At 57.4% G+C, this 14,942-nt stretch overlaps 1 protein-coding gene across 2 annotated transcripts in view; it reads left to right on the top strand.

Annotated features, from left to right (window-relative positions):
* IMPDH1 (inosine monophosphate dehydrogenase 1) overlaps window positions 1-12,072 on the top strand; it is a 16,180-nt gene extending 4,108 nt beyond the window's left edge. The window contains exons 2-14 of one of the 2 annotated variants that reach the window (XM_021716761.1): window positions 1,842-1,870; window positions 4,488-4,589; window positions 4,693-4,767; window positions 5,056-5,262; window positions 5,413-5,500; window positions 6,358-6,557; window positions 7,334-7,424; window positions 7,648-7,743; window positions 9,288-9,431; window positions 9,535-9,679; window positions 9,927-10,070; window positions 10,196-10,279; window positions 11,292-12,072. In XM_021716761.1, the coding sequence (XP_021572436.1) occupies window positions 4,548-4,589; window positions 4,693-4,767; window positions 5,056-5,262; window positions 5,413-5,500; window positions 6,358-6,557; window positions 7,334-7,424; window positions 7,648-7,743; window positions 9,288-9,431; window positions 9,535-9,679; window positions 9,927-10,070; window positions 10,196-10,279; window positions 11,292-11,313 (1,338 nt within the window). In that variant the 5' untranslated portion in view covers window positions 1,842-1,870; window positions 4,488-4,547 and the 3' untranslated portion in view covers window positions 11,314-12,072. Of the gene's footprint in view, window positions 1-1,821; window positions 1,871-4,487; window positions 4,590-4,692; window positions 4,768-5,055; window positions 5,263-5,412; window positions 5,501-6,357; window positions 6,558-7,333; window positions 7,425-7,647; window positions 7,744-9,287; window positions 9,432-9,534; window positions 9,680-9,926; window positions 10,071-10,195; window positions 10,280-11,291 lie in introns of both variants that reach the window. The other variant, XM_008066969.2, reaches the window with a different exon arrangement.
* The last annotated feature ends 2,870 nt before the right edge of the window (window positions 12,073-14,942 follow it).

Below are 14,942 nucleotides of genomic sequence, written 5' to 3'. Positions count from 1 at the left end.
TCCGCGCTGTGACCCGTTTCTCGCCCGATCCGGGTCCTGCCCGTCCCGTTTCCCCTCTCCTGTGGGCCACTAGAGGGGCCCGGAGGCATGTGGAAACTCGAGATGTGGGCGTTTTGGGGAGACTTTTCCCAGCCCTTGGTCCAGCAACCCCCTCCCCACACCCCGAGTCACCAGGAGAGCTGAGGGGCCCTTGGCAGCTGCTTGAGCGTTGTCCCCAGGAAGGGCCGGTTGGGTGGTTGGGCTGGCTCCTTTTTTTCCACTGTCCAGTCTGGCCCATCTTCCACTTGCGTCCCTGTCTGCCCACAGGTTGGCACGGGTGACCCTCCCTGGGCAGAGTGCTCTGTGTCTGCCACCCCTAAGCCCACCCCACGTGGGATTTTGGAGGAGGATGGAGACCTCTGCTTCTGGCTGGCTTAGTTTGCCTCTTCCACCGGCCCTCGGCCACTTGCCCAGCCTGCTGCAGGCCTGGCACGAGCTCTGCCTCCTGGCTGCAGGGCTGTGTCCCTGCCAGGAGGGAGTATCAGAAGGGACAGAGTGGGGGATGCTGGCGAGTCCAAAGCATCCCTGCCTGGTCACCTGCCATCCCTGTCCTGGCCTGTAAGCACTCCTCCTTGACAGTTTCCCTAAACCCAGGATCCCTGCCATGCCTGTGGAGTACCTCCTCTTGCCTGCCATAGGTGAGGGGTGCACAGAATACCAGGAAATGTCAGGAGGCCTGGACTCTGGCATTTCTCCTCCAGCCTCCAGCTGAACCAGAGGCCTCCTTGCCATACAGAAGGGCTGCAAGGGGCGGGAGCAGCCTCAATTCTTTGTTTCTTTGGTGGTCTTTGGTGATGGGAGAATCTATCTTTGGTACATTTTCCACTAGAGTCTTCTAGGGGAACTCCTAGGCGGTTTCTCTAGGCCTTAGGGCAGGTTAGTGAGCCCACTCCCATCCACCCTGTGGCTCTTCCTTCCTGCATTAGGGATGCCTGCTGTTTTGCAGAGCCAGCTTCAGGGCATTCCTGAAGTGTGGGGTATTTGCTTCTGGGTACGTCTGTCCAGGTCCACTGTGATTTCAGCAGGTCCAGTCTGCTGGGGCCCTGGGCTGTGGCACTGCAACCTGGACATAATGCATGCAGGCCTGTGTTCCCCTTAGGGTTCGCTGTGACCATGGCCCACCTGCTGGTGCAGTTGCCGTGCTTTGGCTGGGACCTCAGTGTCCTGGTCCTGACTGGAAGGCCTCCTTCCTCCTCTTCCGCCCCAGCCATATCTGTTGGTTCTCTAACCCAAGGGCTCACTCAGGCCCTGCCTTCAGCCCCCTGAGGTCCCACCATGCTGTTCTGAACCTTGCGTGACTCAGCAGCCCAGACCCTGGGGTGTAGTTTGTCCTGTGCTGGGTCATGTTCATGCTATGCTGCACTACAGAATTGTTCTCGGGTTCATTCCTGTGTTTGCTTCTTTTCTCTGCCTGTCAAATTGAGAAGTTTTCAAAGGCAGGCAGTGCGTCTGCTGTGTGTGGTGGTACAGGAAGTTCACTGCCCCTTGACAAACTCTGAGCCCTGAAGGCAACAGGTATTTTGGGCCAACTAGTTGCCTTGATGGTGCCCAAGGTCCACAGGCCTCCTGTTGTCCTTGACTCTCGCTGTCTGGGCCGACGTCAGCAAGACTAATGGGGGCACATGGCAGGTTGGGCCCTGATGGGATGGCAGGGGGAGGAGGCTGCAGGCTCTGTGCCTCTGACCTTTGCCCCACCCCCATTCTGCCTCCCCTGGCATGGGAGGCCCTGTCTCTTTGGGGCATCCCTCCTTACCAGCAACATTCACTTTTCTGTCTTCACAGTGACTTCCTGATTCTCCCAGGATTCATAGACTTCATAGCTGATGAGGTGGTGAGTACCTCTTCCTTGGACAAGGGGGAGGAAGGCTGTGTTGTGGTGAAGAGGCTGACTTCTTGCTCAAGGGCAGGGTATGGGAGAGAATTTTCTTGGGAATGTGGTGCATGTGGCCTTTGTTGCCTGATGAACTGGTGGAGGTTGAAGGGTTATGCCTGATGGGGCAGAGGCAGATATGGGAACTCAGGGGTGTCCTGAGCGAGGGCCTGCACAGGGCCAATGGGCTTTCTGTCACTGACAGAGCCTGTGGGCAGGCTCAGAAGAGGCCCTGGGAGAGGGTGGGCTTGGGTGTGGGTACCTTATTGTATAAACCATAAGGATTGGATTTTGTCTAAGATGCTGAGCAAGGGCCTGGAAGAGCCAGCAAGATTAGAGAGACTTTGAGAGACAGACTTATTCCCAGATCCACAATGTACAAGAACTGGAAGAGGGTTTGAAAGAGTTGGCTTTCGGACAGATGCAAGGAGACGCAGTGTCTTACTTTCCAGGAGGGGCTCAGCAATGAGCCAAATCAGTGAATAATTGTATATGATAAACTCATAGTAGCTGGGAGTGGGGGGAGATCACAATGATGGTGTAAGCCATTTCAGAAAGAAGTTCGATGATTCTGTGATGAATTCATGCGTTTTTGAAAAACTCATCTCTTTTCTGTTCCTATTAGGATTACTTCATCCGGTCTGGTTCCGGAGTGTGCCTGGAGCACTTATGTGTTGGGGAAGCTTGTATCTAGCCTGTGTGTAGCCGGAGATAACCTAGACAGATTTTTAGGGAGAAATTTGGGCTCTTCCAGTTCTCTTATGACAGATACCAGGAAGCCTTCTTGGTTCAACTGTCCAGTTTAACAGTTTACTGAGCACTCTGGCTTTGTGCCAGACCCTGGCTAGCTGCTAGGAAGAGAAAGCTGGAAAAGGTCCCTGCCTGGCTGGCGAGGGTCTCCCTGTACTCTGACCTCTGTCAGGCAGGCTGTGGCTCTTCTCCTGTGGCAAGGTGGGAGAGGAGAAGGCAGCATTTTCTAGATTATGGATCCAGGGTTCAGGACCAGGGTCAGCGATGGACTTCAGGGATTTTTTTCTTTTTCTTGTTCTTTTTTTGAGTTGGAATCTTACTCTGTTGCCCAGGCTGGAGTGCGGTGGCACAATCACAGGCACCTCAGCCTTCCAAGTAACTGGAACTACAGGTGCACATCACCATGCCCAGCTAATTTTTTGACTTATTGTAGAGATAGGGTCTCGCCATTTTGCCCAGGCTTGTCTCAAACTCGTGGACTCAGGCAGTTCTCTCGCCTTTGCTGGGTTTACAGGCCTGAGCCACTGTGCCTGGATTTTGCCTTTTTCTAATAAAAAAATTTTTTTTTTTTAATAGAGATGGAGTCTCCCTATGTTGCCCAGGCTGGTCTTGAACTCCTGGCCTCAACGATCCTCCCTCCTCGGCCTCCCAAAGCACTGGGATTACAGGCATGAGCCCCTTCAGGGGCCTTTGAATCTCCAAAATGATATACAATGTGTATGAGTGTTTTGGGGACTGGCATCCACAACCGTTGGCCTGAGTCTCTGAGAGGTCCATGATCTGACCCTGTGTACTGTTTGTGGTTAGATGACTCCTGACATGTGCTTGTAATCCTGACCACTGTCTCGCGTGTCAGAGCTTTAGTCTCCTGCTTTCCCAGGTGGCTGACAGCTTCCTTCTCCCCCAGCTTGGCCCTTGTCACCTAGAATCCTTTCTCCACACTGGAGCCAGAGCGACCTCTATAGACAAAAGTTGGGTGTAGTATCTCTCTTCTGCCTAAGACCCACCAGTGGCTTCTCTTCCCAGAACAGAAGCCAGTCTTCTCTCCATGGCCTTCAAGCCCAAACACACCCCCAGGCAGCTTCCTGTCCCTCTCCCTTCCCTCCACTCCACTGGCATTTTTTTTTTTAGGCTGGATCTCACTCTGTCACCCAGGCTGGAGTGCAGTGACACCATCCCAGCTCACCACAGCCTCAATCTTCTGGGCTCAGGCAATCCTTCAACCTCAGCCTCTCAAGTAGCTGGAACTATAGGCGAGTGCCACCATACCTGGCTAATTTTTCATTTTTTGTAGAGATGAGATCTCTTATGTTGCCCAGGCTGATCTCAATCTCCTGGGCACAAGAGATGCGCCAGCCTCAGCCACCCCAAGTGCTGGGATTACAGGCGTGAGTCACCGCACCTGGCCCTGGCTTTCTTTTTCTTTCTTAAATGTGCCTCAGGAAGAATGGGAGTCCCAAGCGGGTTTGCATGCATGACTCCTTCCGCCTAGAATGACAGTTCCTCCGACTTGTACTTGATTGGTTCCCACTGGCCACCTCCCAAAAAAGAGACTTCCCCTGACCACCTTGTTTCTGGAGGTCACTTGGCCTTACCGTTTTTCTTTGCAGCCTCCATCCTGACTGAAACCATCTTGTCTGTGTGTCTCATGTCTGTCACCGTTCTTTCAAAGTAGAACACACACTCCCTCAGACTAGCTGGCACCGCAGCTGCCTACTGACTGCCATATCCCCCGGGCCTGTCATGGTGCCGGGCTCACGTAGGAGCTCGGTGAATGTTTGTCCAAGGGGTGCTAAACTTCTCACACAGGCTGTGCCTCTATCCTCAGGACCTGACTTCAGCCCTGACCCGGAAGATCACACTGAAGACACCACTGATCTCTTCCCCCATGGACACTGTGACGGAGGCCGACATGGCCATTGCGATGGCCGTGAGTCCTGTGCCCGGGTGGAGTTGAAGAGGGTGGACTGTGCTGAGGGACGGGAAGAGGAAGTATGGACCCGGGCTCTGACCATGCTTCCTCCCCACACCAGCTGATGGGAGGTATTGGTTTCATTCACCACAACTGCACCCCAGAATTCCAGGCCAACGAGGTGCGGAAGGTCAAGGCAAGTACCAGCCTGTCTCCAGAAAGACGCCACCTGGCGGCTCCCACCTCAGAGACCCTCCCCACCCTGTTAGCCAACCCTGTAGGCTGCTGCCTTCCCTGGCTGATGCCTGTGGGGTCTGGCTCAGTGGGGTACTGGACCAGACCCTCATTTTCCTCCGGCCCCTCACCCCATCGAGAGTCTGGTTTCTCTGTGTCACAGCCAGGGCACCCTCTGTCCCCTGCGACCAGGCCGGGCACCCTCCCTGGCTGTCTTCCAGCCTTCTCCTTCTCTCGTCTCTGCCCACAGAAGTTCGAACAAGGCTTCATCACGGACCCCGTGGTGCTCAACCCCTCACACACTGTGGGTGACGTGCTGGAGGCGAAGATTCGGCACGGCTTCTCCGGCATCCCCATCACAGAGACGGGCACCATGGGCAGTAAGCTGGTGGGCATCGTCACCTCCCGAGACATCGACTTCCTCGCCGAGAAGGACCACACCACCCTCCTCAGTGAGGTACTGCAGGGCGGGGGAGTGGGGCCGGGGTGCAGAGAGGGCCCTTCTCCCTGGGGCCTCAGGCTGGTGTCTGTGACCAGGGACCAGAGGGAGGCCTGGCTCCTTCTCTCTCACCTGCCAACCTGCAGGCAAATGTTCCTGGCCCCACAGGTGATGACGCCCAGGATCGAGCTGGTGGTGGCTCCAGCGGGCGTGACATTGAAAGAGGCAAATGAGATCCTGCAGCGTAGCAAGAAAGGTACTGGGAGGGGACAGAAGACACCACTCCCAGCCTGACTGTCTGTGCCCTGGGTCCCCCGTTCCTCCGCAGCCTTGCAGGTTGTCCCAGCAGCCAGAAGGAGCCTTGGGAGAGGTCTCAACAACCCCAGGCAGGCCGGAGCACACCTCCCGACGTCTTTCTGGCTTAGGGAAACCGGCCCCCGGTCGGCGTCTGCACGGTGTTTTCCAACACGAGTCCTGTGAGATGCTCATCATGAAAAAGGGACCCTGTGGTCCTAAAAGTCTGAGAAGTGCTCTTTCTCTGTCTCTCATCTTGCATCAAGAGTTGCACACTTGCCTCTGAGAGTCCTGCAGTTAAATTTATTTGACGCTGGGGCTTTTGCATTAATACTCACTTGTGAGAAGCAACTTGGGATTTTTAGGAAAAAAAGAAGACTGAAATATTTCCTAGGTCCTTGAGTTATCTGGGAGATGCTTCCCTGGCCCAAGCTGGAGGGTACTTTGGGGCTTGTGTTGGGCAAGGCACGTGTTCCTCCCTGCGGGATAGCCTCGCATTTGCCCCCCCCCTCCCCTCCCCCCCCCCTTGGGTCCAACCACTGTGGCTGTGGCCCAGCAGGTGAAAGGCTGCCCAGCCCAGGCCCCAGGGCAGGAAGAGCCCCAGGAGCCGGCCTGAATGGGAGGTGTCTTTGCTTCCTGTTCCTTGGGAATCAGGCCAGGTTCCTAGAACACTTCTCGGGTGGGTGGTGCCACCTCGTGGCTGGTGTAGGTACTTCAGTAGAATCTCTGGCTCAATCCACTTTCCTGCGGAACACACACCACCTCCCAGCCCCTCCCGCCACGCCTGCTTCTCCCTCGCCCCTCTGCCTTTTTCCTCAGGGAAGCTGCCCATTGTCAATAACCGCGACGAGCTAGTGGCCATCATTGCCCGCACCGACCTGAAGAAGAACCGGGACTACCCTCTGGCCTCCAAGGACTCCCACAAGCAGCTACTGTGTGGGGCAGCTGTGGGCACCCGGGAAGATGACAAATACCGCCTGGACCTGCTCACCCAGGCGGGCGCTGATGTCATCGTCCTGGTGAGGACGCTACCTAGGTGGGGTTGAGGGCACATTCACTGAGAGCCTCCTGCTCGCTGGGCCTGGCGTGAAGACCTTTGTTTATGTCAGCCCCTCGAGGTGCAATCCTCGTCCCCAGCGGTCATGTGAAGAAACTGCTGCCCGAAGAGGCTAAGGAGTTTCATTTGGTTAGTGAGTTGGGGGGACAGCAGACGACCCCAGGGAGCACCTCCTTGCTGTGGGGGTTGATGTGTACGGGGGCATGAAGGGCCATTGTCTGCTTTAAGACTGTGCATTGGTAGGTTTAACCTTTTGGGGAAATAGGGCCCCTTAGAGAATCAGCTGAGAGTTGTCAAGTGACTTCCTAGGGGAAAAAAAGGACATTCTCATAAAAGTGTTTTTTTGTTGTTCTTTATTTTTGTGTCGGAGTCTCATTCTGTCGCCCAGGCTGAAGTTCAGTGGCACGCTCACAGCCTCGACCTGCTGTACTCAAGCGATCCTTCCACCTCAGCCTTCCAAATAACTGGAACTACAGACGCACGCCACCACGCCTGGCTAATTTTTTGATTTATTGTAGAGACGAGTTCTCGCCAAGTTGCCCTGGCTGGTTTCAAACCTGTGGGCTCAGGCAGTCCTCTCGCCTCTGCCTCCCAAGGTGCTGGGTTGACAGGCATGAGCCACCATGCCTGGCTATCTTAGGGATTTTCTTAGGCTCTCTCAGGTTATCCACTGAGGGTCTTTCTCCCCTGTGAGCGCCCTCTATTATCTAAGCCTGAGCTCTTCTGTCCCTTTCGCAGGACTCATCCCAAGGGAACTCAGTGTATCAGATCGCCATGGTGCACTACATCAAGCAGAAATACCCCCACCTCCAGGTGATCGGGGGGAATGGTGAGTGCAGGGTCCCCTCTAGCCCCTGCCCCCCCCATAACCCTTCTCTGTCCTTCAGCACCCCTAGAAGGCGGCATTGCTCCTGGCATGTGGGGCAGGGAGGATGATGGACTTTGGTCACTGTGGGGGTGCAGGGTGGCTAGACTGGGCTCCCAGGAAGCCCCTGGGCAGGGCAGGGGCATCCCTTCCTCACACTGTTCCTTTGCCCTACCCCCGCCCCCAGTGGTGACAGCAGCCCAGGCCAAGAACCTGATTGACGCGGGTGTGGACGGGCTGCGTGTGGGCATGGGCTGCGGCTCCATCTGCATTACCCAGGAAGGTGGGTGTCAGCAGGAGAGTGAGTGACCGCCCGTTAGGAGAGTGGGCCACCACTGACCCTGGAGCTACGCTCTTATCCCACAAGTGCATATTGAGTGTCGCTCAGACAGGCCCTTCCAGCAAGTGGGTTCATGGCAGACCCAGGCACAGGCTCCCCCTTGTCTGGCCCCTTGTCTTGCTGGGAGACCTGTGTATGCAGACGAGGGCACTCAGGTACACGACCTGCTTCTCAGATTCTGATCAAGGAGACCCGGTCTGGAGGCCCAGGCTGGTGAGACCTCTTTTCCAAGAGGCTCATGGAAAGTCAGCTCGGGGTTTGGTTTCGATTTGTGACAAGACAGATGCTTAGGACATGGAGACGTGTCCCTGGATACTTAAGGGCATTCTACACCCACATCACCATGACGTGCAGTTGGGTGGGTTCCACTCACTCACAAAGCCCTTTTGCGAGGGGGGGGTTCCTGGACATGGGTGGGGAGGGGGAGACCCTGACATGTGCTCCCGTGGTGAGGGGGTGCTCCCTGGAGGTTGGTGTCTGACTTGTGGAGTGCCTGCCTGCAGGTGCAGGGCTCTGGCTTGGTCTGAGGGAATGTGCCTGGCTCCTGTTGTGAGGTTCACTTCTCCACAACGCCGAGTGACATACTTGGCCTTCCCTGCCCAAGTCAGCTCTTCCTTTTGGTCTCTAGAGCCTCTGTATTTAGGTTTCTACCTTCACCTTAGCTGACCACCATGGTCTGCTCATGGTCTGCTCATGGTCTGAAACATGGGCCTGCTCTCACTCGCTTAACAAATATTAACTGAGCATCTATGAAGGGGGACCCCTCCCCCAAAACCAGAATCATCTCTTGGAGGGCAGGCCCCTTGTAGGCTTTCCTGCTAGGTAAGTATTCTAGGAACCCATCGGCATCCGTGGACCAGCTAGCATTGTGGTGAGAGACTGATCGTCAAAGGGAAACTCCTCTTCCACTGCCCAAAACAGTTTTGGAGCTCATCAATTTTGATGCCTTTCAATGCTTCTGCCATTTTTTAATTTCTCTTCCGCATCAGCAAAACTTTTCCCTTTGAGGACTTTTTTCATCCGGAGAAACAAAAAAAAAGAAAGGTGCTCAGAGCGAGGTCAGATGAATAGGGAGGGTGGGGCACAGGGGTTATGCCGTTTCTGGTCAAAAACTGCTGAACATGCAGTGCAGTGTGGGCAGGTGTGCACGTCTACCAGCCATCATGAGATGGGCAAACACGTTGAAAGAACCTTCCAAAAAGAATTCACTGAAACAGCCTCTCCCAATAACACTAGCTGGTCCACGGATGCCGGTGGGTTCCTAGAATGCTCCTCCGGGGGATGCCTGGACCACAAGGGGTCCCTCACTCCAATAAATAATTCCAGTTTTGGGGGCTCCGCCCTGTATGTTATGCCTCGGAAACACCATCCAGCCCTTCCCTTTCCCCGGAGTAGGGGCAGGGTCCAAGGAGGAGGAGCCGTCCAGCCCACGCCGGGCCCCTGTGTCTTGGCTGACTCTTCTCTGCTTTGTGCATCCCCTCCCCCAGTGATGGCCTGTGGTCGACCCCAGGGCACTGCCGTGTACAAGGTGGCTGAGTACGCCCGGCGCTTTGGTGTGCCCGTCATAGCTGATGGTGGCATCCAGACCGTGGGGCACGTGGTCAAGGCCCTGGCCCTTGGCGCCTCCACGGGTGAGGCGAGGTCTTCCGGGGACCAGGCAGGTTGGGGGCTGGGAGCTGGCAGGGAGGTCGGAGGGCCGTGAGGCTGGAGGCCCTGACCCCTTGTGTACCATAGTGATGATGGGCTCCCTGCTGGCCGCCACCACGGAGGCCCCTGGCGAGTACTTCTTCTCCGATGGGGTGCGGCTCAAGAAGTACCGGGGCATGGGCTCGCTGGATGCCATGGAGAAGAGCAGCAGCAGCCAGAAGCGATACTTCAGGTGCCTGCCTGGGCCCGGCCCCCTCCCCAGCCAGTGCCCAGGTCTCTATCTGGTCGTTTTGGAAACTGAGGCACAGGGCATAAGTAGGGACACAAGACCTGTCCCTGGGCCACCTGACGCGAAGGCTGTGTTTCTGCGGTAGCCCCATGAGAGGCTGCTTTGGGGACCCTCTGCCCGTGCCCTTCGGAGGGGGTGGCATCCTCTAGGCCTCGGGCTCCTGGGTTCAGTCTCCCTGCCCTCCACGCAGCGAGGGGGATAAGGTGAAGATCGCACAGGGCGTCTCGGGCTCCATCCAGGACAAAGGCTCCATTCAGAAGTTTGTGCCCTACCTCATAGCGGGCATCCAACATGGCTGCCAGGATATCGGGGCCCGAAGCCTGTCTGTCCTACGGTGAGTGCTGAGACCAGAGGGGGTGAGGGGTGGGGGCACCCAAGAGGCTCCCGGATCCGTCTGCTTCCTCGCTGTCTCTCTTCGCCCTTGGTGCCACTGACCTGCGCCACCTACCTGCCTGCCAGGTCCATGATGTACTCAGGAGAGCTCAAGTTCGAGAAGCGCACTATGTCAGCCCAGATCGAGGGCGGCGTCCATGGCCTGCACTCGTAAGTGTGGCGGCCTCCTCACCCTCACCTTTGGGGGCTGAGTGGGGCAAGTGGGGCCAGGACTCCAAGGCCAAACTGAGGTTCCAGGGTACCCATGCTGTCTGCAGCTGGGAGGGATGCTGCTGCAGCCCGGCCCACCACCTCCCCTCCAGGGCCCATCCTGCCCCGTGTCCTTCAGACCCAACCAGGCAGGCCCCTCCTCTCCCCTCTCCTCAGGCCTCTCCCTGAGCGGGGCACAGAGGGGGAGCCGCTAACTGCACCTGAACTCCCAGGCCTCGCTTGCTCAGGAAAAGCCAGGGCGGGGGCCAGGGCGGGGCTGGGCTCTCGCTGGTGGTGGCAGGTAGAATGAAGGTGTGAGCCCTCTGGCTGGGACGAGGGCAGAGAGACATGCCAGGGCCACAGTGGGGCCACCGCGGGTGGGGGCAGTGCTAGTCGGCAGCCATAGTGGCAGGCCCCTCCCTGGTCACCAGTCTCCACTTCCCAGGCACGGGCAGGCCTCTAACCTGTCTCTCTTTCCGCCCCACCCTCCCGTAGCTATACCTATCTGCCGTGTAAGTAACCGCGCTGCCCGGGCCAGGCGTAGAATAGAGCAGGGACAATCTGGGTGGGGCCTGGGCTGGGCATAGGCGTCCGGTGGGGGCGGTGCTGGGGTATAATCATGGGACACAGACCCTGAGGTTGGACCCTCCCAGCCTTGTGTTCCCAGCACCATGGTGGAGAAAGCCAGCAGTGGCCCCTCATCCAGCTGACATACGAATCCTTCCAGGCTGTGGAGAGATGCCCTGACCCCAGGCCTGGGGCTGCCCCATCTCAGGCTGGACCCATGACCACAAGGGGCCTAGCCCTGTGCCCGCGAGGCTGGGGTGGATCAGAGCAGACTCTGTGAGGACAGGCCATGCTTTCCCGGGCTGTCTCTCCACCCTGGGCCCTGCTCAGGTGTGGCAGTGGCCCAAGGGAAGGGTACAGGGCCCGCCCACCCATTCCTGGCCCCTCTCTTGCCTTGTCCCCACAGTTACGAGAAGCGGCTGTACTGAGGACGGCGGTGGCAGCCGAGGTGGTGGAGGGAGCACACCCCAGGACTCCCCTGCGGGTTCAGCCTCCCTTCATAACTGAACGGCCTGCAGATTTGCACTACAGCCTCCCCAGCTCCTCCAGGAAGTGAGATGGGGAGGTCCTGAGGGGTCCGTGGTCCCTCCTTGGGCGTTCCCTGCAGAGTCAGGGCTGCTTCCTGGGCCGGGCTGCCCTGGGAGACCCCAGGGTTCTCCCTTCCTCAGCCCCCTTCCCCCAGCCCAGCCAGCCTGGGCTCTCAGGCCCTGCGCCTGCCTCAGGTCTTTCTCGCTGCAGCCTGCTCGGGCCAGGCTCCCACCCCTGGGGCAGGCGGCCCCTCCTGGCTTCTCCTGTAGGGCACCTCCCTCCCTGTCCCCCACCCCGCAGGAAATGGTGCTCTCCTGGCCCTGCCTCTGGCCCTTCCCGGGCTGCTGCCCCCTCTGCCATGTGGCACTTCTGGGGTCCCGACCTCGGCCGGCCGGGGAGGTCTCTGCCCCCTTCCCAGACCCAGGGCTACCCTTGGGCCCTGCTCCTCAGGCCACTCCCCTCCCTCTCGCCCTGGGGAGGAGGCTGTCCTGGTAATGGCCGCCTGCCCATCATTCCTGACTCACCGAGCCCCCGGTATACCATTCCCACCCTCTCCTCAGCTGCAGTCAGAGGCTTTAACTTTGCACACTTTGGGATCACCGTTGCGTCATTGTGTATTACATAATCTGAATAAATCAAGCAGGTCTCAACACCTCCACCGTCCTGTCTCTGTCCTGTGTCCCATGGGTGGCTGGAGTCCCTTCAGAGGCAGGCTGGGTTGTGTTTCAGGCCCGGCCTCCCTAGGAAGGTGGTGAGGGCGCTGCAGAGTTCTGGGGGGTGTCGGCACAGGTGGGTTGTGTGGCGGAACGTCGTCTCTCAAGCCTGTGCACCCACCCATGTGCCCGCCTGTTGCCAGCTGACCTGTAGCTCCTGCAGCTGGGGAATATTGCAGAGGGCATCGTGACTGTAGAAGATCAGTGTCGGGGGCCTCCCAGACAGCTGCCAAAAAGTGCCAGCTGCAGCCTCCTGGTGCTGCACACTGGGAGTTCAACATGGCTGTGCGGAGCCCAGGGCCTGTGGGCGCGTCTGCTGAGACACCGCACACAAGACTGCGCAGGTTGACTGCCACTGTTTGTGAGGCAAAGGACCCGCCTTCCAGCCCTGAACTCCTGCGGGTGGGGACAGCACTGCCACATGGGTTGCTGAATACTCCCTGGAGTTTGGGGTCCTAGGACGTTCACCTGCCTTCCTGTGCCACTACTGTGGCTGGGCAGTGGGCAAAACGCTGTCCCACCGAGGTACAGATGCCACCCCAGCGGGCAGAAGCGAGGAAGATGGCCTGAGAATGCTCTGGTGGCAGGAATGAGCAGAGAGGGAGGAAGACCCTGGTTTGTGGGAAGTGGAAGTCTGGAAACATGAGTCCCAGGGAGGGGCCCTGAAGTTCCCTGCTGGCCTGCCTGATGGGTACCAGCCATCACTGGGTCCCTTCCGACAGAGCTGATTTTCAGGGGCCGGACACCTGGGACAGTGTCTGCAGCCACCTTTCCCTGCACATTCTCCAGCTCTGTGGTTCCTTGGGAAGAAAAAGCTGGACAGCAGGACTGCCGGTAGACTCAGAGTGGGTTCAACAACGCCTCCAGGAATTGTTGCCAAGTGAGCCGGTCATTGACCATCCCTGGAAGCCTTGTGCCCTGGAGTCTGTGGCCTTGGGGAGCACCTACGAGTTGGGTGGCCCAGTTGGGAGGGACAATGATGCCCAGGTCCCAGGTGATAAAAGATGAGAGATTGGACCAACATGGGGCTGTGTTTCACATTTTGTCTTGCACGTTGGGTTACAAAAACTGTATGGGCTGGGTGCTGTGGCTCGCGCCTGTAATCCCAGCACTTTAGGAGGCCAAATTGGGAGGATTTGAGCCCAGGAGTTCGAGATCAGCCTGGGCAACAAAGTGAGACCTCATCTCTACAATAAATAAAAAAATTAGCCAGGCATGGTGGCACCTGTAATGCCAGCTACTTGGGAGGCTGAGGTGGAAGTTTCTCCTAAGCCCAGGAGGTTGAGGCTACTGTGAGCCATGAGTGTATCACTGCACTCCAGCCTGGGCGTCAGAATGAGACTCCGACTCAAAAAAAAAAAAAGTAAGAGAGAAATACAGAAAGCAGCTTGACCTGCCATTGAGATGGGAAAGGTCTTGGGGGTTTTCAGATAAATGCTACGACACCCTGAATGGAGAGTGTGAGCGGTTTAGAGGGAGAAGTCCCCCTTTGAACTAAACCTTATTGGTCAGTAGAAATGGCCAGGAGAATGGGTTACTTTGTAAGTCAGTGACCTCCTCATGCCTGGAGTCATGTTAGCATCAGAGTAGACTCACTAGAGGAAGTTTAGCACAGTGGTTCTCAGATTTTGCTGTGTGTTGGAATACCTGGAAGGCTAACAATGAACACACGGGCCCAGGGTCACAGTGGTGACTTGGTGTCTGGGCCTCCAGATTGTTACTCAGCCCCCAGATCCTGATACGTACCAAAGTTTGAGAATTCCTGTTTTAGAGGAAATTCATGCATCCAGTTACATGATTCCCGGGCCAGCCTTTTTCCAAAGCATGTGTCCTAAGGAAAGAACTTCAGGTGACACAGTGCCCCAGCTCTGGGTCTCATTGTGAGAATTATGCGGGAACGTGGAGTGGAGGGGCGCTTGGTCTACTCGTCTTTCTGTGCCAAGGGTCTTGCCCAGATGGTTAAAGGCGGGAGGTCAGTGCTCACAAGTCTGGACCCAGACAACACACTCTGGGCTGCAAATAAATTCAACCATCATGTGGGTGGCCAGGGTGGGGCAAAGGGACAGATGCTCCAAGTAGGAAGGCCACAGCAGCATCAGCCCAGAGACACAACTGGGACAGACATAGGTCAGAGACACCCTGGTCAGCAGAACCACGTACCCACCTGGAGTCCAGCCAGGTCTGTGTGGCCCAGACTCTCCTGCACCCTCTCCCTGGGATACTCGCCCAACACCATGGAGTCCAGGCTGTCACTGGACTACGCTGTCGCATGCCCCAGGTCCCGGCTTACGAGCAGCAGTATCTGTGCAAAGCTGTAGCCATCCAGGGTGGCCCAGGTCCCTGCAGCCACACAGCACCTGAACATCCACATGGACACAGAAAGTGGCTCAGCACACTCTCCACGGCTAGAGCTTCAGGTTCTTGACCTAGGCAGGCGGCCTCGCCCCAAGCCAGGGCAGGAGCAGGAGCAGGCAGGGTCTGGGGGACCCTGGGAGACCTGGCCTGCAGGACAGGTGGATGGAGTGGGAAAGTCGGGTCACCATCACAGCAGTGGGTAGCAGTGAGGACATCTCTGGTGTGCCCTGGGGACAGATGGAGGAGGAGCAGTGGATGGACCTCGCCTCCAGCCCCACTTCCCAGGGCTGAGGACTGGCCTCCCGGTTCAGGAAGGCTGGACTAGGCCTGAGAGGCCCCTTTCAGCTTCTGTGGCTCTGCGCCAATCAGGAAGTGGCAGCCAGTCCCAGAGTGGGGGAAGTGGGGGCTGCAACCCAGGGTGTACTACTCAGCTGCCCTCCATCCCACCCCCACATTCAAAG

This window comes from Carlito syrichta, unplaced genomic scaffold, assembly GCF_000164805.1.
Source record: "Carlito syrichta isolate Samal-C Ts95f unplaced genomic scaffold, Tarsius_syrichta-2.0.1 Scaffold106266, whole genome shotgun sequence".
NCBI classification, from domain to species: domain Eukaryota; kingdom Metazoa; phylum Chordata; class Mammalia; order Primates; family Tarsiidae; genus Carlito; species Carlito syrichta.
Note: the sequence above shows the minus strand (reverse complement) of the source record. Positions and strands in the feature narration are given on the sequence as shown.